At 41.6% G+C, this 23,626-nt stretch overlaps 1 protein-coding gene across 1 annotated transcript in view; it reads left to right on the forward strand.

Annotated features, from left to right (window-relative positions):
• Positions 1 to 23,626, forward strand: part of LOC133463714 (inositol polyphosphate-5-phosphatase A-like) — a 181,947-nt gene that overhangs the window by 57,240 nt on the left and 101,081 nt on the right. The window contains exons 3-5 of the mRNA XM_061745407.1: positions 3,802 to 3,865; positions 6,875 to 6,978; positions 21,378 to 21,430. Of these exons, the coding sequence (XP_061601391.1) occupies positions 3,802 to 3,865; positions 6,875 to 6,978; positions 21,378 to 21,430 (221 nt within the window). The remainder of the gene's footprint in view (positions 1 to 3,801; positions 3,866 to 6,874; positions 6,979 to 21,377; positions 21,431 to 23,626) is intronic.

Consider the following 23,626-nt stretch of genomic DNA (forward strand, 5'->3'; position numbering starts at 1 on the left):
CCCGTTGCTGCTTCCACCTGCCTGCTGTGCTGTTGCTGTCCCTGACCCCCAGTCTGGCCCTCGGCAGGAGGGTCCCCCCTTATGATCCAGGTCCTGGTCCAGGTTTCTTCCTCCTAAAGGGGAGTTTTTCTTGCCACTGTTTGGCTTAAGGTTTTTCTCCCACTAGGGGAGTTTTTACCTGCCATTGTTTATGTAATAACTGCTCGGGGGTTTATGTTCTGGGTCTCTGGAAAGCGTCTAGAGACAACTTTTGTTGTATTAGACGCTATATAAATAAAATTGAATTGAATTGAATTGAATTGAAATACGCTGTTAAGGTGCTATGAGCAGCCAAACCTACAGGGGGCAGTGTAACGAGAAGCATAAAGTCATACTAGCCAATCAGAATCCTGGAAAAAACATCAACAAATGACACAAGTAACTACAGTGGCCAAACAAATTGTAAACACGGGTCACACAAATGATGCTGGTGACATTTCTGTTGCATAATGTGACGTTCTGAAGCCTAAATGTCCCGTTTCCCTCCGTTTACAAGCAAACGTGAAGTCGGAGTTTTTGCAAATCTCCACTTTGGCCGGAGTTTTCAGAACTGATGTTTTTTGGAAACTTTGAGCTGCTACGTGTAAACAGGGCATGAATCTGTTAAGAGTTGATTTTCTTGTAACGATGAGGTAGCCGTGTGGCCCGGTCAGCCGTATCTGTGAGGTCTGCACTGCAAAAAGAGCCCCTCTAAAAATAAGCATAATAGTCTATGAATCCAGTCAAAATTGTCTTAGTTTAAACAAAAATATCTTTGTCATTGGGGTAAGAACAATTTTCTTGACTAGAATTCTTAAAACTAGCAAATTAGTCTAATATAGTCTTGAAGCAAGTTTTTCCTTCTTACTTAGAAATGAGTTTTTGCAGTGTGTTCAGTTATTTCCACCGGTACAGAACGTACCGAGCCAATGGCGGCAGGGGGCGGGGCTTCATGCAGTTACTCCTACATTGGCAAGATTTAACCCTTTATGACCATAGAACAAGTCCTCCTAAGCATATTTTTACATTTTTGCATGTTATACTGCCATTTTATGGAGTATTTTTATTTGCTATGCATCAAAACAACCCATATAAGCCAATATTTAATAATCTGTATGTAGTAAGTCCATACTAATTAAATAAATTGCTAAAAAGTGCAAATAACTACCAAAATAATGTAAATAGTTTCGAGATATATTATTTTACATATAGCGCGTTTAGATTCAGCTTCGCTCACGGTAAACCGTTTTGCACGCACATACTTTGGTGGATCCATAATGTGTGTGTGTGTGTGGGCTTGTATAGTGAGTGTGTAGTGTGTGGATTGTTGCTGAGTAATCTTTCGTGAAAATCTCTGATAAAAAGCACGAACAAGAGCACAAATTCAAACCGATTAGTTTCCCGGGGGAATGACGTCACCTCCCCTTTTCGCGGAATAAAATCCAACCTGATGACAAGTGATGATGTATGTGTCAATGTAGGACGAGCTGTGAACACGTACCGGATCTACAAATAACCCGCAATGTCAATTGTGAAGATATCCGCAATTTTACTGGATTATTATGTGATTTTTCCAAACGATTTAATGGATTAAAACTCTGAGACACTAAATGCAGGATATGCAAGTGAAACTCTTCCTGTTTAATAACCAAAGACAATTATTGCTCTGTTTTATTTGGCTGTAATTGTACTACTATTGTACCTTGAATCAACAGGTTTTTACAGTACGAGTCCTTCCCCGCTGCTCTGCAGCTTCTGAAAGCCTCGTACTGCTGCTTTTATATGGTTTTTTTCTAAGCTTGGTCATATATTTCTCCTCTGCTGTCCGGAGGCGGGTCCCTGTATCTCTCCAGGCTGCAGTTTGTTTTGCAATCAGAAGAACGACGTCCGTATCTCAGGACTCACTTTTAATTCTCCGGCCTCCACAAGCTTGAGTCATTAGCGGGGTGTCACTGTTTTTGACAGATAGTGTTCACCCCGCCCCCCCCGCCCTGCGTCCCCGCCCGTCTCCGGGTCCGGCGTTGTCGCTTTGAGGTGAAAGAAACCATAAAGAGCAGTAAACACAGGCCGGCGCGGCGGGGCCTTCCCGGAAGCGGTGACCTTGAGTCCTGCCGTCGCCCGGCGGCTTCCCCAACCCCCCCCACGGCTGAAGGGGAGGGGGGCGCCGCGGCGGCAGCAGGGGGTGCGGGTCACCAGCCCAAGCCCTCATCAATTAAATGTGCGACAGCGTTTTGTGTCGGCTGAACTTGCGTGTCAACGAGATGGGCAGGACCTGGCGTTTGTGCTTTTGACAAATCAGCAAATGTTTAATCTCAAGATGTGCTCATAAATAATGCAGAGGCCCCGACGCCGGGAAGAACCGTATCCGCGCAGGAAAACACACAAGATGACGAAATCCCTGTTTTTATTTTTTCCTTTCCTTTGTTTTTTTTCATCTTTTGATCCCATTGCTTTATCACTTATCAATCGTTCAAGTATCTGGGCTTTCCAAACCCCCCCGTCTTCCTCTTTCCTGCCTTTTTTTTTTTTTTCCTCCAGACTCGGCGCTCCTCTACGGAAGAGTATTAGTATTAGTATTAGGCAAGAGAAACATAAAAATAATATTTTAGAGGAGGAAGATTTTTTTTCATTATGCACTTTGAGAAAAAATTCAAAATGTCGAGATTAATGTTGAAGTACAATTTAGATTAAAAAGTCGAAATGTTGAGAAAAAAGTCGGAATGTCGAGAAAAAAGTAAAAATGTCGATATTGTTGAAGTACTATTTTGAGAAAAAAAGTTAAAATGTTGAGAAAAAAGTCGAAATGTCGAGAAAAAAGTCGAAATGTCGAGATTGTGGAAGTACAATTTTGAGAAAAAAGTCGAAATGTCAAAATATCGAGATTGTTGAAGTACAATTTCGATAAAAAAGTCGAAATGTCGAGAAAAAAGTAAAAATGTCGAGATTGTTGAAGTACAATTTTGAGAAAAAGTTGAAATGTTGAAAACAAAGTCAAAATATCGAGATTGTTGAAGTACAATTTTGAGAAAAAAGTAAAAATGTTGAGAAAAAAGTCAAAATGTCGAGAAAAAAGTAAAAATGTCGAGATTGTTGAAGTACAATTTTGAGAAAAAAGTCAAAATGTTGAGAAAAAAGTTGAAATGTCGAGAAAAAGTCGAAATGTCAGAATAATGTTGAAGTACAATTTCGAGAAAAAAGTCAAAATGATGAGAAAAAAGGTGAAATATTGACTTTATTCTTGAAATTGTACTATATTTCAACATTAATCTTGACATTTCCACTTTTTTCTCAAAGTGCACAATAAAAAAACAATCTTCCCCTCTTAAACATTTTCCTCCTTGGCCCTAATACTCTTCCGTACTCCTCCTCGGGTGCAGGCTGGAGCCGGAGCATTACGCTGAGCCGAGGGCCTGCTATCTCAAAGACACAGGGGATTGGGCTCCAGATTTGCCTCCATTTGCACTAAATGTAAAGAGCCCGACAGAAAGCAGTGTAGTGGACTGTGAACCGCATCAAATCCCCCTCTGCAGCACTCGCACTTCTTCCCACACACTTTGATTGGCCCGTCCGGCCACTGGGAAAGTTTCCCTGATTGTTTGCAGGGAAAATTAAGATTTTAAGCCTATTGAAGTGGATCTGAATGTGTCCTTTTGAAAGCTTTAAATTGTTGACTCGTCACATTAGAGGACTCCGGGGAAAAAGGGCTTGAGCGTACAGTACCGGGGGCCGGTGCACCTGTTGTGCAAAATCTCAAAATCTCACCAAGTCTTCTCTTCTTTGCAGGCTCTGGGGAGTTTCTACTTTATCCACGACTCTTTGAAAAACCTCCACCAGTTTGATTTCAAAGGTGAGACTCTCCTTCCAGCACACACATCATCCCATGACACATTACCCCCTCCTCTTATTCTCTTATTCCATCAAAACCAGTGATCTCAGGTTGGCCGTTGGGGTAATGTGGAGCGAGCGGGGACTGAATAGTAATGCTTATTAATATTAGGACTTAATTCATCCGATTTCGGGCCGGCGGTAATGGTGTGCCGCAAGTTATTGGACAGTTACAGCGGCCTCATCAGCGCGGCGTGTCGGAGGGCAGCGGGATCGGCGGCCACGCTAATTAAAGGAGGGATATAGATGTGGAAACCGCCTCGTTTCCTATTACACACCAAGTCAGCGTTAACAGCAGTTACCCCAATGAAGGACGGGGTGACGGCGGGGGGAGGGGTGACCACACACACACACACACACACACACATGCATGCTAAAGATCAGACGATGCATAAAACACTTAGTACAACAGAAGCTGAAAAGAAATCAATTTACCATATTTTCCGCACTATAAGGCGCACCGCATTATAAGGCGCACTAAATATCTGGTAAAATACCGTACTATAGTGGCTGGGGTTGAGTTACGTATCTACCTGATGGAGCTGCGCTACAGGAAATGCTACAAAATCCTACAGCAAATGCAAAAAAAAAAAGAAGAAAAGTACCGTATGTCCAACTTTATTAACAAAATAAAAACCAGCTTTGCTCCGTCTCGTCAAAGTCGCCATTATGTGAGTCAGCGTCGCTGCTGTTGTCTTGAATGTCTGTGATGATTCCTGACGTTTTTAGCGCCGTTACTTCTGCGACACCAACTACATTACCCACAATCCCCCTGACTACAGAAACAGAAATTACCATAATGATCATATATAAGGCGCACTGCCGGTTTTCGAGAAAATTAAAGGCTTTTAGGTGCGCCTTATAGTGCGGAAAATACGGTAGTTTTGTTGTTTACATGTCAAAAAGATCTCATTTGAGAGATCTGCCTTAAATAAAGACGTCTTAGAACTTCCAAAATTGCCCGGCGACTGTAAAAAGTGAATAAAACAGATGCAACGAGTCACAAATCTCATAAAGCCAAGCTTTTGTTTGGGATTAAAACATGGTTTATCTTGCTGAAAGATGCAATACTGCATGGAAGAAAAACAGCTGTATAGTGATCCCTGGTTTTTCGCGGGGGTTACGTTCCAAAAACAACCCGTGATAGGTGAAATCTGTGAAGTAGTAACCTTTATTTTTGTTACAATTATTATACAAGGCGTCAAATTGCGGATATCAGCCCCGCCCCACCGCGACCGAGTTATTGGATCTGAACGGGAGAATCGGTGCAGAACGTTTTGTCGACATTATGGGCTTTGGAGAAAATTTGCAAACTTAAATTTGGCAACCTTTTTTCCGTACATGTACTGTAAACATTAAACCGTAACGTTATTGACACACAGGAAGTGAAGAAGCGGGGGAACTGTTTAATCAATCAGAATGCAGAATACGATGCAAATCCGTGAAGCAGCGAGACGTGAAAGGTGAACCGCGTTATAGCGAGGGATTACTTTATACGCCTTCAAGCATCGCAGTTTTCCTCTCCAGATGTGCAGCTGCCCATCACACGGCCACTAACGGCCACATGTGGATTCTTCTCTGCACAACGGAGCTCTCACCTGCATGTCCTTCCAAGTGCTTTGATGATGCTATCATCTGTGGAGGAAACATACTGAATACATTTACAATTTTATGTCGAGAATAGGGATGGGCGGTATGGACTAAAAAATGTATCACGATAATTTCTGGCATTTATCCCGATAACGATAAAAATGACGATAAAAAAAATACCAATTCAACTTCACCTTTGTAACAATAAATCTATCTCGCTCTCAGATCCGCCATGTTTGTTACACAAAAACCTCATCAATGGGAATTTATCCTTTTTTCTTTCTTTCTTTCTTTCTTTCTTTCTTTCTTTCTTTCTTTCTTTCTTTCTTTCTTTCTTTCTTTCTTTCTTTCTTTCTTTCTTTCTTTCTTTCTTTCTTTCTTTCTTTCTTTCTTTCAGGCTCATTTCCTTCCTTCCTTCCTTCCTTCCTTCCTTCCTTCTTCCCTTCCTCTTTTTTCCCTTCCTTCCTCCTTTCCTTGTTTTCTCCCTTCCTTCTCCCCTTTCCTTCCTTCCTTCCTTCCTTCCTTCCTTCCTTCCTTCCTTCCTTCCTTCCTTCCTTCCTTCCTTCCTTCCTTCCTTCCTTCACGTACGTTGTGCGTGGATTTAACGCAGAACCATAAATCAGTTTTACACAAAAACGTCAACGGGAATTTATCGTTTTTATCGTGAGATGACAAATTCTTACCGTGGGGAATTTTTTTGACGGTTTATCGTGAACGGTAAAATATCACCCATTCCTAGTCGAGAAGTATTACAGTATTACAATTACAATTTGCAGAGTTGGGTTTTTTTTTGTTTTTTTTTTAAACCTGCTGCAAATGAACTTATTTAGTCCTCAAATCTTCCTTCAGGTGTTTCTTTCTAGCTCCCCTTACTTTTCCAACCGTTAGTTGACAATGTCCTGACTTTAATGTGCCATCAAATTAATAAAATGAGCTAATATTGTTCCCAAAATGGTAAAATCTCACTTTCAGCTGTTGATGTCAGGAAAAAAAAAGTAAAACAAACTTTTTTTGTAATTGGGATTGTAGATTAATCTAAACAAAACAGAGAAAATGTGTCTTATATGTCAGTTTAGATGGAAGTCTGATTGTGATACGTTCCAGCCACATCCTGTGACTGTATTCCCTGTTTCCTCGTGTTTACTCGGCTCTCTCTGGATCAAAACGAGCAGCTTTGATCAAACAGCTGCAGTTTTCCTGTTTGATTCCTGTCACAGTTCCTTATCTCAGCTCTCCCTGCAGCTGCAGTTCCTGGTCCTGGCCAGCAGGTGGAGCAGTTGTCTGAGGGAGCCATGGTTCCTTCATCAGAAGCTTCAGAGTCTTCAAAGATCATCTATGACTGTGACACTAACTGATTTGTCTCCTTCCTTTTGCTCTTCAGCCAAGAAATTCAAGAAGGTGGTTGGAAAGGAGACGTGTTCAGAGACACTAGAAAGCACAACCTCGCTGGAGAAGGAGAAGTTTCCACAGGACTACTTTCCTGAGGTGGGTTTGGTGATGAATACACAGCTCAAAGATGAAGCACTTACACCCAAATGTCATTTATTCCCACATATGTTGTATATAATGTCAAATTATCAAAATAAAAGCGTACTCTTATTCATTTATTGCAAGCATCTGCGATGCCAAACCTTTTAGTTAGAATATTAAATGATAATTTGGCTTCTCCTTCCCTTTTCAAAAGTCATTTCATTTTCTTTTCTCATTTTCTTTCACAGTTATAGTTTTTTCCCGTCTTTTAAAGGGGGATCCAGCCGATGCGTGCTTGATCTGAGGAGATTAGACTCATGAAAGCGAGAGTGCCGGGTTGTGTTTGCTGGCGTAGCGCGGCGCAGCGGTTACTCTGCTCACGCCGCCGCGTCGCCCGGGCGTTTCCGGCGTTTCCGTCAGACGGGGGATCTGGGGCTCGCAGCGTAGCCGCCGCGCTGATATAGTAATAAAGAGCGGCGCGGCTCGTGTGTCATCCCCTCACTCCCCACTCATCTGTCAACCATGCTCCGACGACCGTCCTCGGCAAATATATGCAAAACAGATGGATACGGCGCCTTCACACACTTCCCCCCAATTTCTGTCTCTTTCACACACTGCCAAGCCCCCCCATCCTCCCATCAAACACACTCCTATCTCCCTCCATCGACCCGAGCTGCCTCAAAACACAAATACTTTCCCACTAGGGCTGGGGATCGATTCAAATGTCAAGAATCGATTCCGATTCTTAAGATTCAGAATTGATTATCAAGATTCGATCCGATTCGATTCCGATATTGATTTGGGTTAGTGTTATTAAAACTTATTTTTTCAGCTGTTGCATGAATTATATGACTGTAGTTATGCAAAATATTACTACTAGTATTATATTGAGATTCAACAGCAAGTATTGGCAGCTAATGATGCTGTACGGACCAATCAGCTCCCAGAATGCTGATAGAACTGCTTTCAGAAACATCGTGGGTCAGAATTACCAAACAGATCCAGGGAGGAAATAGAGACGGATGAAATCGGTTTTATTTTTTCCAATTTTCGGTCTTTTTTGAGCATTTGGTTTTTAGCATTTTTTGCAAATGTAACTCCAATACAGTGTATAAAGTTATGAAATATAGACAATTTATGCAATTATAACCTAACACTTTAATGTTTTCATGCCTTTAAACATATTTAAAGGCAAAAACATGGCACCAGTTATTCTTGTGTCCAACAAAACATTCCTTTTTTGGGGATAAACAAAAAAATAACCAAAAGTTGTAATGTAGTGATGAAAAAAAAAAGTACATAAATAAATAATAGAAGAAAAAAAAAAATCCGAAAAAATAAATTAATCGATCTTTAGACATATGAATCGATTTTTAGGAATTAATATGAGAATCGATTTAGAATTGGGAAATTGATTTTTTCAACACACTCCTATCTCCCTCCATGCCCCTGAGCTGCCTCAAAAAACACAAAAACTTTCCCACTCTCCTGCTCCCACCGGTGATTGAAGAGCAATCACGCTGATTAAGACACAAAGCCACTTGAAATGGTCGTAGTAAAGCATCGTTTTATATTTAACGCGACAGGCAAGAAATTCACCAAAACAAGCCGCTTGTGAGAGAGAGGGGGTGATGGAGAGAGAGACCGAGGGAAAGGAAGGAAGGAAGGAGGTGCGCAGCAGCAGATGAGAAAAGTTTTGCCCGGTGATATATGCCCGTTTCCCGGCCGGGGTATGAATCTGGGATGATGCTCCAGAGAGCAGCACTCCAGATAATGTTAGCCCATTTAAAAAGAGCAGATTTGTGTAGTCTATCAGGGTCGCAGAGTATTTTCTTCCCTCCTCCCTCCCTCCCTAACTCCCTCCCTCCGTGGCCCCTCTGTAGTGAGAAATTGGTTGTTATCATAGATCACAGATACTGCTCAAACCTCTTATGAAAGATGAATTAATTTCACTAATGCTTTAATGCAAAGCTCTCATGAGGGAGGCAGACTGGTGATAACCCCTGCCTCGTCCCCGTTCCCTCCGCCCGTGATTTATGCCCTCTTTTAGTAGATGAAACTGCCTAGATTTGCCATCCATCTGCGAAGCTTTGAGGAATCCTATTACTCGGGGATCTGGGACCAGACAAGAGCCGCACCGGGTGGTCCCGGGGACCGGTGGCTCTGGTCGCTCCGGTTGCTCCGGTTGCTCCGGCCGGGCCGCAGATGTCACGGGATGTCCCGGCTCTTTTAAAGAGACGCCCGGTGATGAACGACGACGTCGTCAGAAGTTCTGAGGGAGAGCTGGAGAGCGGCGGCGCGGATCAGCGCGTCTTACCTTTACAGGCGCTCGTTAATAAAGTGTTGCTGCTCATGACATCATCGCGGGAGGCTCACACTTTCTGTACATTTAAAACAGGCAGGAGAAGAGCCGTCGCAGGCGTTTCAGGTGTTTTAAAAGCATCTGTAAATGTGTGCATGTTCTTTAATTATCGACACAGCCGCTAACTTTCACTCCAACCTTAAATGTGTTGAATAAACATGTTTTTCTTTGTTCTTTTTAAACAAATTTGCAAGATTTTCTAAGCTCTTAATGGACTGTAAGTTTAGTTTAGTTTATTGGTCCTTTTCAATTCCCAGTACAGGTGCAATTCGTTGGTGCCATACAAAATATATATATATACACAGAAATATATATATATATATATATATATATATATATATACAATTCTAGCTAATCACCAAGGACCAAAAGGCGTAGACAGAAGCCTAAGCTTATGACGCCTACCCTTTTCACAAAAAAATGTTAGTTTTATAAACTAGTACAGTGTCATACAGTATTTGTATAATCAATAATACAACAATACAATAGTACATACACATACCTACACATATTCATTTGTACATACATACAGGCATACTGTGTATACATATATATATATATATATATGCATACATACAGAATACGCATATATACATACACACACACACTTCCATGGGTACATTCCCATGTGTATTATCCCTTTTAAGTCGCATACTTCTGGCCACAAATGCTAAGAATATAGTTAAGTGTTTATATATTTTGGTCAAAATACTCTAAGGACATACAAATATGAACTAAATGAATAAAACTAGCAAAAATACTGACCGAAAAGGTGCAGGTTGAGGCAAAAGCTTATTTTACCTAGTCTTTATACAACAACTACTTGGTTCTGACCTCCAGTTATGATGTGAAACTAGGTGAAGATAAAGACGGGGTTGCTGGATAGTCCGTGTCTGATCTGGCTCTGTGATGTCACAGTATCTTGCAAACCTAAACGGCACGTTTTTAAACTCAAGAGACCCCAAATGAACGGACAAAGCGGTGTTAAGAGTTTTTTTTACTTCAGATGTCCAAGTGTATGTGGCTTAATAGAATAGAATAGAATGTCTTTATTGTCATTTGTACAGGTACAACAAAATTGGATGCAATCTTCTTTAAGGTGCATGGTTTAAAAAAAAACTCTAAAAGGACACAAACAGGAAGACAACATACAGTATTCACACTTGGCAGGTATTGCTCGGTTCAGTCAGTATTGCACATGGAAAAAGTCAGTTTGAGTATTTAGCAGTATTGAGTGTAGTTATGGCTCTGGCATAGAAACTGTTCTTGAGTCTGTTTGTGCGTGATTTCAGTTCCTGAAACGTCTGCCTGATGGCAACAGTTCAAAGAGTGAGTGTCCGGGGTGAGACGGGTCCTTGATGATTTTTAAGGACCCATCTCCCACCATTTCAAGGATTTTTAAAAGGGTTAATTGACCGTTTCCAAAGCGTTTTGGTCCAAATCCTGCAGCGATACATGACAGCAGCTCTCTTTTCCACCACGCCTTTGCAGCTCTGTTCAGAGCAACTGGTTTTAGAGGGTGGAGAACCAGTTTGAACCAGCTCCGCCTCTTCGTTTAGCAGAGTGAGTTTCTTTTAAAAGTGGTCTCGCAGCTTTTTAATAGCCCCTCCTGAGGACCCTTCAGATCTGCTTCGCTGTGAGTGTCATATGTTAGAGTTTGGGAATTGATAGCAACATAAATTAAATATTTTAAGTACCATAAAAGAAGCTTAACCGGCTTAACACTCCAAACCTGAGAGAGAAAATGTCCCGACGGCCTGAAACTGGACTTAAACACGAGTAACAGGTCCGTCCAAACCAGACCCCGGTCATAAACCACGGGGCTCGTTTGGACCCCTTCACATGCTCTCCTTGTTATCATTTCTCCTCCTAGTTTGATTCTGATTTAAACGACACGCTCTCCATATGCTAAGCATCGCTCCCTCCTACGACTGTGCCCTGAGTTATGGCTGCAAGGCACGGGCAGGGGGAAGCAGGGACATTAATTGAAAGGCTGAATAAGAAGGAAGTGGACCAAATTATGGGCGCATTTCTTTTGAAAGGTCGCCGTGATGGATTTGGCTGCTTGTCATTTCCCGTTGTTTCGTCGCTCCCTCCACCTTTCCCCCGGCGGGGATTAATATATTTATTTGTTTGGCGCGGTGGCTACACGCGTCCAAGAGCCTTTGCATCAACGAGGATTTGTCATTGCCTAATATAAATAAAGTATACGACCCGGACCTTAATGTGCCCTCGGTATTGATTGTTTTACACTGGAACTGAAAGAAGGGAGAGAAAGAGAGGCTGTAGATCAACACCCGTATGAGTTTGTATTTGTTGTTTTGGCACCGGCGCCGCGTCCATAAAAGCATTGAGTTTTCCTCCCCCGTTAGCGGCCGCTGTAGCGAGCCGTGTTCCCGCTGCCGGATCGCTCCCACGTCCTGGACAAAGTAACTTCCTCCGGGTGTTTCCCTGCACGGATTCACACCTGCAACGTGATGCCTGCGTTAAGGAGGGGTTTAAACCAGGGCTGGGGATCGATTTAAATGTCAAGAATCGATTCCGATTCTTAAGATTCAGAATCGATTATCAAGATTTGATTCGATTCCAATATCGATTTGGGTTAGTGTTATTAAAACAGTTTTTTGAGCTGTTGCATGAATTATATGACTGTAGTTATGCAAAATATTAATACTAGTATTATATTGAGATTCAACAGCAAGTATTGCAGCTAATGATGCTGTAAGGACCAATCAGCTCCCAGAATGCTGATAGAACTGCTTTCAGAAACATTGTGGGGCAGAATTATCAATTTATCCCATTTCCCATTGATGAGAATTTGGTTTTTAGTAATTTAGTAATTAAAATAAAATTTGTAATGTAATGATGAAAAAAAAAAGAAAATTGATCTTTAGACATACGAATCGATTTTTAGGAAATACCGTAATATGAGAATCGATTTTTATAATCAAAAAATCTGGAAAAAAAAAAAAAAGAATTGGAAAATCGAATCACAGGCCTAATTTAAACGGGCATCGCCTGTAAAATACACCTGTGTTCGGATGCTGTTCCCCTAAATGAAGGTTTTCTGCAGCCGTAACTGTAAACTGTACAGCCCCCCCGCCCCCCCGACCCCGGAGGATGATGGAATAAAGATGAATGCAGCTCTTTACCGGGGGCTCAGATCAATCAGTGTTTGTGTGTATTACTTATTACTCACCGTGCATTTGTGTCACGGGGCTTTTGTCCAGCTCCTCCCCCCGTCCCCCGTCCCCAGCACGCTGCCATAACATCGCTGATTTGTGAGGGGGGGGTTTGCAGCGGAAATATAGGCAAGGTCAAAGAATCAAACCATGTTGACCCGGGCGGGAACTCTTTCATCCGCCCATCATCCTCAGTCAGATGAGACTGGGACTTTCACGTTGTTTTTTATTTAAATATTTCCTCCGGCCCTCGTTTCTCCCCGTGTGTGTGTGTGTGTGTCTGTGTGAATTCATCGTAGTCGGTCCGCATGCGTGGACGTGACCCTCGTCTGCAGCCGCCGTTCATCACTGTCACGGCCAGAGACGCCGCTGCTGACCTGTGGAAGTTCAGCCAATGTCACCCTGAGCCGTCCTCCTCGTCTCCACAACAATTCCCTCTAAAAGCCACGGGATTATAGGAGTTTTATCGCAAATAATAACAGCACAGTTTGCCTGCGAGTTTAGCTGCTAAACTTAGATTCTAGTGAAATCTGTGCAGCCTGGAGGACTGATGATGATGTTTCAAACCATCCATGATGTTATATGTAAGGCAAGGCAAGTTTATTTGTACAGCACAATTCAATACAAGGTAATTCAAAGTGCTTTACATCACTCTTTTTCTTGGTTTTACCTTTGATTCTTCCCTCTGAAGAACTGAAAAAGAATCTACCATGTTTACAGTGACCTTAACCCGTACAAGGTCACATTTGAGACAAACAATAATCACATTAAGGCATGAGGAGAATTCCAATTCCACCTATTTTACTGAAGTAAATGATAGACATGTGAACATGTTGTCACATCCTGTTGGAGTTTTCCTGCCATTTTGATTCTAAGTGGCCCAACTTTATGCAGAAATATGGAGCTTTAACATTAGATTCAAGGCAAGGCAAGTTTATTTGTATAGCACGATTCAACACAAGGTGATTCAAAGTGTTTTACCTCAACATTAGAAGCGACAAGACACAATTAAACAGTAAATAACAAATACAATGAAATAGGTAAAATGATAAAAAGCAAAAGTTATTGAAAAAGTAAGGGCAGTAGAGTACAGCAGGTACATCTCATTCTTACAATGGCAAGAATTACGTTTCTATACGTTCAAAACGTACAAAGACCAGGTCAAATAAAGTATTACAAAAGTAATATGTAACAACTAGTACGGTGAATTAAACCAATCTGAAAATTCTACTATACAATGCCTGCATTCAGGGCTTATCCATAACTTTGCGCAGTTTTCAAAATTCAAAAGTATTTAATGTAAGAGTACGCTTAAATAACAAATAAAATTAAAGCTGCAAGCAGCGATGAACGGGCCCTCGCACTCACGGCCACCGCCCCCCATAAGCATATCAGAAATGACACCACCCACGACTTCCTATGTCAAACCATTCAAAAGTTATAGCAGAAAAAAGGGACAACCAATCAGAAGAAGGGGCGGGGCTAATTAAGGCCAACGAAGCTTAAGAACTCAGTACAAAGTCCCATGACACCACCCACGACTTTCTATGTCAAACCATTAAAAAGTTATAGCAGAAAATCGGGACAACCAATCAGAAGAAGGGGCGGGGCTAATTAAGGCCAACGAAGCTTAAGAACTCAGTACAAAGTCCCATGACACCACCCACGACTTTCTATGTCAAACCATTCAAAAGTTATGGCAGATAAAAGTATTCTAGGGGGCGCTGTTGAGCCGTTAGGCCACGCCCATTAATGCAAACCATGAAATATCAAATTTATCGCCAAGTCTGGCTTGCATGCAAAATTTGGTGACTTTTGGAGAACTATCAAATATGGACCAATCACATGAAGGGGGGTCACGCCTTTTGGCGTCTAGCGTCGCCACGGTAACACTTTTGAAAGAGAAAAGTAATGTGTGGTGTCGCAGGATGTAGACGCACATTTTGATGTATAACACACCTGGGTGCACGTTACGGTTCGGGCTGAATTAACTGCCGAAGGAATGGCATAAATTTTGCCAAAATTACACAATTTATTCAAAATGGCCGACTTCCTGTTCGGTTTCGGCCATGGCGCCAAGAGACTTTTCTTTTAGTTGTGACATGATACAGGTGTGTAGCGATTTTCGTGCATGTACGTCAAACCGTATTGTGGGGCTTGAGGCACAAAGTTTTCCGGGGGGCGCTGTTGAGCCATTTTGCCACGCCCATTAATGCAAACCATGAAAGATCAAATTTATCGCCAGGCCTGGCTTGCATGCCAAATTTGGTGCCTTTTGGGGAACTATCAAATATGGACCAATCAGATGAAGGGGGGGTCCGCTTGTTGGCGTCTAGCGTCGCCACGGTAACACTTTTGAAAGAGAAAAGTAATGCGTGTAGTCGCAGGATGGAGACGCACATTTTGATGTATAACACATCTGGGTTCACGATACGGTTCGGGCTGAATTAACTCTCGAAGGAATGGCATATATTGCTCCAAAATTACGCAATTAATTCAGAATGTTCAAAATGGCCGACTTCCTGTTCGGTTTCGGCCATGGTGCCAAGAGACTTTTCTTTTAGTTGCGACATGATACAGGTGTGTACCAATTTTCGTTCATGTACGTCAAAGCGTATTATGGGGCTTGAGGCACAAAGTTTTTTCTGTCTGAACCAACCAGATGAAGGGTGGCCGCGCTTTTTGGTGTCTAGCGTCGCCACGGTAACGCTTTTGAAAGAGAAAAGTAATGCGTGTAGTCGCAGGATGGAGACGCACATTTTGATGTATAACACATCTGGGTTCACGATACGGTTCGGGCTGAATTAACTCTCGAAGGAATGGCATATATTGCTCCAAAATTACGCAATTAATTCAGAATGTTCAAAATGGCCGACTTCCTGTTCGGTTTCGGCCATGGTGCCAAGAGACTTTTCTTTTAGTTGCGACATGATACAGGTGTGTACCAATTTTCGTTCATGTACGTCAAAGCGTATTATGGGGCTTGAGGCACAAAGTTTTTTCTGTCTGAACCAACCAGATGAAGGGTGGCCGCGCTTTTTGGTGTCTAGCGTCGCCACGGTAACGCTTTTGAAAGAGAAAAGTAATGCGTGTAGTCGCAGGATGGAGACGCACATTTTGATGTATAACACACCTGGGTGCACGTTACGGTTCGGGCTGAATTAACTTTCGAAGGAATGGCATAAATTTCGCCAAAATGACACGACTAATTCAAAATGGCCGACTTCCTGTTCGGTTTAGGGCATGACGCCAAGAGACTTTTCTTTCAGTTGTGCCATGATACAGGTGTGTACCGATTTTCGTGCATGTACGTCAAACCGTATCGTGGGGCTTGAGGCACAAAGTTTTCAAGGGGGCGCTGTTGAGCCATTTTGCCACGCCCATTAATGTAAACCATTAAATATCAAATTTTTCGCCAGGCCTGACTTGCATGCAAAATTTGGTGACTTTTTGGGCACGTTTAGGGGGTCAAAAAGGCCCTCCTTTCGTCAGAAGAACGAAAAAAGAAAGAAAAAAAAAATTCCTACAGATACAATAGGGCCTTCGCACTGAAGGTGCTCGGGCCCTAAGTATAAGAAAAGAGGTCAAATAATAAAAAGCACCAGTTGTTAAAAGGTAAGGGCAGTAGAGTACAGCAGGTACATCTCATTCTTAAAATGGCAAGAATTACTTTTCTATACGGTCAAAACGTACAAAGACCGGGTCCAAAACAGTATTATAACAGTACTCTGTGCTGATTCGTGCGGTGAATATGTATTTATATATATTTATATATATTTCTATACATGGATGGATGTATGTGCAGGATCCCTGCGTGCCGCCGCGTGTCGTGAGCATGTTTTTGGAGCGAGCAGCCGAGCGGGGGCCGATCAGTCACACGTGCAGGAAATGGGGTAATCTGCGGCCAGGTGTCAAGAAAGTGATGGATTTTAATGCTGTGATTGTAGTTAATGGCTCCTTAAATTAAATCGAGATTAAACGTCTCTGGGCGGCAGTGGGATCTTGTATGTGGAGCCGAGCTGGAGCTGGAGCTCGTTCCCCTCCCTCCCCTCCTCCTCATCCATCCATCCCCATCCCCCCATCCCCTCACTCTTCATCTAATACCCCGTCATAGGGCTGGGCCATATATCCAGATTTTAATATATATCGATATATTTCCAAACGCGATATGGTACGAGACAATATCGTTTATATCAAGGACATTTTTTTTTTTAATGATTTTGATATAGCTTATTTTGTGACAAATTGACTTGAATGTTTTATTTGAGATTTGCACAAATGTTTTGTTATTTGCACAACTGTCAACCTCAGTGGAAAAGTCTGCCTGTTACTGTCTACATTGTATTAATTGTACAGTGTATTTTAATTTAATTGTTATGCAGGAAAGGGATATTTGTTTTATTTTATTCAAGAAGCATTTTTATTCTATATATGCAGACAGTTTATTTTTATTTCATTTGTTTTATACATTTTGAGGGGGGGGGGGGGGGGGGGGGGGGCTGGAAGCGAGTGCGCGCATGGGACGGGCGGGGGGGCGTGGTTTAAAATGAAGGCATCTGATTCTGGATCAGGTCTGAAGGAACCTGTGTGACATTTGGCACGAGGCTTTGTATTAAAACTGACTGTTTTTTAAGGCTTTGCCTCAGAAAAAAATTAAGCTAACAGAGATGCTAACAGAGATGCTATGCTATAATGCTTTGGGGGAAACCCCAATTATGGCACAGAAAAAATATCGATATATATCGAGTATCGCCATTCATCTAGCTCAGGGGTTGGCAACCCAAAATGTTTTAGAGCCATATTGAACCAAAAACACAAAAAACCAATATGTCTGGAGCCGCAAAAAATGAAAAGTCTTGTATCAGCCTTAGAATGAAGACAACACATGCTGCATGTTTCTATATTAGTTAGAACTGGGGGAAGATGTTTTTTTTCATTATGCACTTCGAGAAAAAAGTCGAAATGTGGAGAAACAAGTTGAAATGTGGAGAAAACATTAAAAATGTTGAGAAAAAAGTTGAAATGTCGAGAAAAAAGTCAAAATTTCGAGAAAAAAGTCGAAATGTCAAGAAAAAAGTCAAAATGTCAAAATGTTGAGAAAGGGGGAAAAAGAAGAAAAAAAAAAGGAAAAAAAAGGTCAAACATTTTTGAAAAACCTCCAGGAGCCACTAGGGCGGTGCTACAGAGCCGCATGCGGCTCTAGAGCCGCGGGTTGAGACCCCTGGGCTAGAAAATATCGAGATATGACTTTTAGTCCGTATCGCCCAGCCCTACCCCGTCATCCTCTCATACTGACTGTCTCTCCCCGGCGCTGCGTTGACGCGACACGCGCGGCGTACTAATGCGGCTTTCAGTCGACATTTGGTCCGTGATTAACTGACTCGGTCGGCCGGTCCTCGCGGCTCCTGTTTGCCTTTTTAACATATGCACTTCCTAAAGTGTAAGGTCAATCTGTGTTCCCACAGGGGTGACACTCGGATCTTAATTCCATTTGCTCCTTTCAAAATCACAATATTGGTGCAGCGGGGTTATAATTGGGCCCATACATCCTTGCCCAAGGCAGTATGGATTAATTCAAGTATGCTAATGCAATTCAATTTGATACAGTTAATCTTGTACTAATGCAGATTGAAGGATGTGAGGCCAAATCAAATATCTCTCAGCCCTTTAATTTGCATCTGAGTTTTTAAAATAAAATTAGTCAATTTGTAATTATGTGACCTGGCCCATAATTAGTTTATTTATCACTGCAGTTAACTCCCCATTAGGAGTATCAGAGAGAGGGGAAGAGAGAGGGAGAAAGAAAGAGGCTGCGGGAAAGAGAGCTGTTTATCTATTCAGAATGAGAACACTCACAACATCAATTTGTCTCTCATTTAATAACCAGCTTGAGAGTGAATCATGTGCTGTTTGACCATGTGCTGTTTGGGAGAGACGCAGCTGTTTGATCAGAGCTGATCAAACTGGAATAATACCAGGTGTGTGCTCCCGGTCGTATGTTGTCTGGTTTCTTTCACAGGTCAGCCCCCGTTTAGTTCTGACCTCCATCAACCTCCTCATGCAAACACACACTAATACTGTTGCGTTTTTGGTTGTAATAAGTCAGAGAAGTCGATGCTAAAGCTGCCGATCCACCGGCAGGTCAACCTCGCCGTGTTACACTGCAAAAACTCCAAATCAAAACAAGAATATTTGTCTTATTTCTAGTTAAAATGTCTCATTTTTAGTCAAAAACTCTCTTACACTGAAAACAAGAGTTATTACCAGAAAAATAACTTATTTGACCATTTTCACCTGTTTCAAGTAAATTTTCACTTGAAATAAGTAGAAAAATCTGCCAGTGGGACAAGATTTACTGTATCTTCTCATTACAAGCAAAAAAATCTTGTTCCATTGGCAGATTTTTCTACTTATTTTAAGTGAAAATCTACTTGAAACAGGTGAAAATTGTTGTTTTTTCCAGTGTAATGAGATTTCTTTGACTAAAAATGACACATTTTAAAGAGAAATAAGACAAATATTCTTGTTAAGATTTTGACTTTTTGCAGTGTATGAGGGCAGAAAGTGGTGGAATTCAGGGGAATCTCATTACACTTAAAACAAGTGTCATTACCAGAAAAATAACTTATTTGACAATTTTCACCCTTTTCAAGTACATTTTAACTTAAAATAAGTAGGAAAATCTGCCAATGGAACAAGACTTTTTTTTGCTTGTAATGAGAAGGTAAATCTTGTCCCACTGGCAGATTTCTTCTACTTATTTCAAGTGAAAATCTACTTGAAACAGGTGAAAATTGTCTACTGGCTCACTTTTTCTCTTTCTTTTTTAACAATATCTTTATGGATTTTTTTATTCACACACAGGATATTATTACACTGCAAAAAGTCAAAATCTTAACAAGATTATTTGTCTTATTTCTAGTTAAAATGTCTCATTTTTAGTCAAAAAAATCTCATTACACTCAAAACAAGACTCATCACTGGAAAAAACAACAATTTTCACCTGTTTCAAGTAGATTTTCACTTAAAATAAGTAGAAAAATCTGCCAAAGGAACAAGATTTTTTTCTGCTTGTAATGAGAAGATAAATCTTGTTCCATTGGCAGATTTTTCTACTTATTTCAAGTGAAAATCTACTTGAAACAGGTGAAAATTGTCAAATAACAAGTTATTTTTCTGGTAATGACTCTTGTTTTGAGAGTTTTTGACTAAAAATGAGACATTTTAACTGGAAATAAGACAAATATTCTTGTTAGGCTTTTGAGTTTTTGCAGTGTACCGATTCCACTCTGGTCCGTTTCACACGTTTCAATGTGAAAGTAATGGGTTGATAATAATTATGAGAAGAATAATCACTTTATTTGTCAGTATACATGGAATCCACGTTTCCAACGTTTCCAGCAGAAAACCAGTCTAAGTATCTTCCGATGCTGAAACCAGAGTCGACCGCTGCTTCTTACTTTCATTTCTGATGCAAAGTTGGACATTTATCGTCGAGTTTGGAGCCCATCCCAGTCCCACCTCGTTATAGCCCGGTGGAGAAATGTAGCGTGACATGACCGGCATCGTCTGTTCCTGAAGTCATGTGAAAACGGATGTAAAGCATCTTCCAAGTTTAAGTACGTAATCAAATCTGATCAGTGATAAATCCATAAATTAGGCAAACGCTGGAGATAAGATGAGCCTGGACTTCGATATCCGGACATTTGTCCCCACAGTGTTTAACGTGGGGGCATGAACGGCCGGTTCTGGCGCTCTTGCTCTCTGGCCACCATGACTCTTACCTGGAGTGATATTTCAATTCATATTAGCTGCTTTTTTTTAGTTATTTTCCACCTGGAACACTTTTTTGCACGTTTTGATCTCATGTAATATCATGAATATTAGTATTTACCATGCTAACTAAGGTCTGTGGAGTCTTTCACTTAGCCGTGGTTGCTCTGACCTTGGTGTGACCTTGCCGGCCTCAAATGTTTTCCACTTGTGAACTTATTTCCTACTGCAGAATGATGGATTTCACATTCTTCTCATCGTCTCATAACCCTGATTGCTGATGTTGTTCCTCCTCTGCGTTGTGTTAACAGATCCTTACTTTAGCTGGTAATTCCTGAGGAAGCATTAAGGGTGTCCCAGTTTAATACACTTTATTGTCAAAATTTATATATTTTTTTCATTTTCCTTTTGTTCCTTGTTTTTTTATGTTTGCAGCTTAATTTTCCTAGTTCTATTCACTCAAAATAAAGAATAAAGTTGAGTTTTTTTGTACTGTATTTCTCTGTTAATACGATTCTTTCATCCTCCATGTTTTTGTCAACATCAGTAAGTAAAAACCTCAAAAACTAAAATTAAAAAAAAAAATTAAAACTACTAACTTGCTCGATTAAGGAACTAAAACTAAACTGAAATAATCAAACTAAAATCCATTCCATCCATTATTTATACCCGCTTTTTTTTGCGTGGGTTTCCTCCGGCTACTCCGGTTTCCTCCCACAGTCCAAAAACATGCATGCTAGGTTAATTGATGATTCTAAATTGCCCGTAGGTGTGAGTGTGAGTGTGTCTGGTTGCCCTGCGATAGACTGGTGACCCGTCCATGGTGAACCCCTGCCTCTCAAACTAAAATAAAAAATAAAAACCCTTCCCATATCGACGTGCAGCAACGATCGTAGAAGAATGGAAGTTCCTTCTCCACTAATTATTAAACCAATAAGTAAATAATAATAAGACAGATGTTTTAAGCACCTAGCGCCACATCTGGATATCTGAGACACATCTGGATATTTGAGACACATCTGGATATTTGAGACACATCTGTCTTTGGGGAATGTTGTCGTCTAACTGGAGTCTCTGTTCTGTTCTCTGTTCTGCAGTGCAAGTGGTCCAGAAAGGGATTCATCAGGACCCGATGGGCCCTGGCTGACTGGTGAGTTTCATGAACCGCTCCCACCTCATCCCGGTTTTAACCTGGAGATCCAGCACCTCCTCTCCTGCAGCTGCAGGGCGTCCCAGCGATGTCTGACGGCATTTCACGGGGCGGGAGCTACAAAGCTACAAAGCTCCAAAGCTCCAAAGCTGTGTTTGCTACGGCAGCACGGAGGATTCGATTAGACGTAATCGCGTTAGTCCTGCAGCTGCATATGACGGATGACAAAAAAACATTAGATGCCGTTGGAACCTGCATGGGATAAACAGAAACGCTGGAGATGAGGGGGGGATGAGGAGAGGAAGACAGAGACGGTAATCTAATAGAGGGACGACATTAGGACTAAAGAGCTGAAACGCTGAGCGTTTAATCGGAGCGGGACGTTTGAGGAGAAACGTTTGGGAGTCGGACCCGGGGCGGGGCAGATGTGGACGGGCCGAGCCGGGGCAGGTTCTCATCTGTCCAGGACGTTATTGCTGAATAAACTCTGAGATGAGATCATGAGATCAATCCCCCCTCAACGTGAGGAGAAAAGTGCTTCTCTTATCAGAACTCGTATTTCTGTCAGGGGGCACACACTGCAAAAACTCAAAATCTTAACAAGAATATTTGTCTTAAAACAACAATTTTCACCTGTTTCAAGTAGATTTTCACTTAAAATAAGTAGAAAAATCTGCCAGTGGAACAAGATTTTTTTGCTTGTAATGAGAAGATAAATCTTGTTCCATTGGCAGATTTTTCTACTTATTTCAAGTGAAAATCTACTTGAAACAGGCGAAAATTGTCAAATAACAAGTTATTTTTATGGTAATGAGTCTTGTTTTAAGTGTAATGAGATTTTTTGACATTTTAAATAGAAATAAGACAAATATTCCTGGTAAGATTTTGAGTTTTTGCAGTGTGCTTCTCTTATCCGCACTCATCTTTCTGTCAGGGGGCACAGTAACAAAGTTACGCCTCGCAAGTTGTTAATTGAGTCATAATAATGGGGGGGCATAAAGTAATCCCTCGTTTTTGTGGGGGTTACGTTCCAAAAAGAACCCGTGATAGGTGAAATCCGTGAAGTAGTAACCTTTATTTTTTACAATTACAAGGCTTCAAATTGCGGAGATCAGACCCTGTTTTGGGAGAAAATCACTTACAGAGGTTCGAGAGTGGTCGGCTGCGCAAAAATGAATCACACACACTCGCTTTAGCTATAATATATATGAATACATTTATTAGCCAGCAGTGGATATAGAAAGACTCACACACAATTGCTCTTTTGCTAGGATAACTCTGTGTCAAGTTATCCCCCGCAAATGATAGAGTAACAGACAATTACACAGGGGCTAGGCGGTGTACCTCTTACCTCAACACAGAAGGACTGGAGAGCCGGACAGTCCCGGCAGAGTAGCCGAAAACCCGCTGGGCGTCGTGCACTAGACCCGCAGCTGACTCTGACCCGAACTTCCGGCTGTCCCGTCCTTATACCCTTTTTACTCAGCACCTTGCGGAGGAGAGGGGGGGGGGGGGCAAGTTCTCAAAATAAGTCTCGCCTCACACGGGAGCGAAATCCCGTGTGAACTAGCGCCTCTTCACAGTTACATTTGTTATGATAAACAGCAGGTGCATGGCTGATTAAAGCTGTGTTTTGGGAATTCAGGGCATTTCAGGACACAAAACTTATTTTTCTCCCTTCATTCCACCTTTGGCCTGAAAATGTCCTAATTCAAAAACAAGCATAATACATGAGCATAATGAATATGAAAAGTTGAATTCAGGGAATTCCAGGACACCAAACATATTTTACCTCTCAGACTCGCCCCACCGCGACCCAATTAATTGGATTTGAACGGGAGAAAATGAAAAATACAGTAGGACAAATTGTGACTGGCGCGTATTCCACTGCTCTTCTGTGCCGCTGTATTGGGACTTGCTCTGAAGCGTATTTTTCCTCTAAAACCCGCGGTGCAGGTGTGTTTTTTCAAGAGAAGAACATAGTTATGGGCAGTTGTTGTCGCTCTTTTTTTTTCTGGGCAAAAAAATTCTTATAAACCGACATGTCACCATGGATTATATTTGAGAACTGTAACGGGGAGACTGTTTAGCCAATCAGAATGCAGAACACGATGCAAATCCGTGAAGCAGCGAGACGGTGAAAGGTTAACCGCGTTATAGCGAGGGATTGCTGTAACTAGCAGTTCATGATTAATC

The sequence above is a fragment of the Cololabis saira genome, chromosome 17 (genome assembly GCF_033807715.1).
Source record: "Cololabis saira isolate AMF1-May2022 chromosome 17, fColSai1.1, whole genome shotgun sequence".
NCBI lineage: Eukaryota > Metazoa > Chordata > Actinopteri > Beloniformes > Belonidae > Cololabis > Cololabis saira.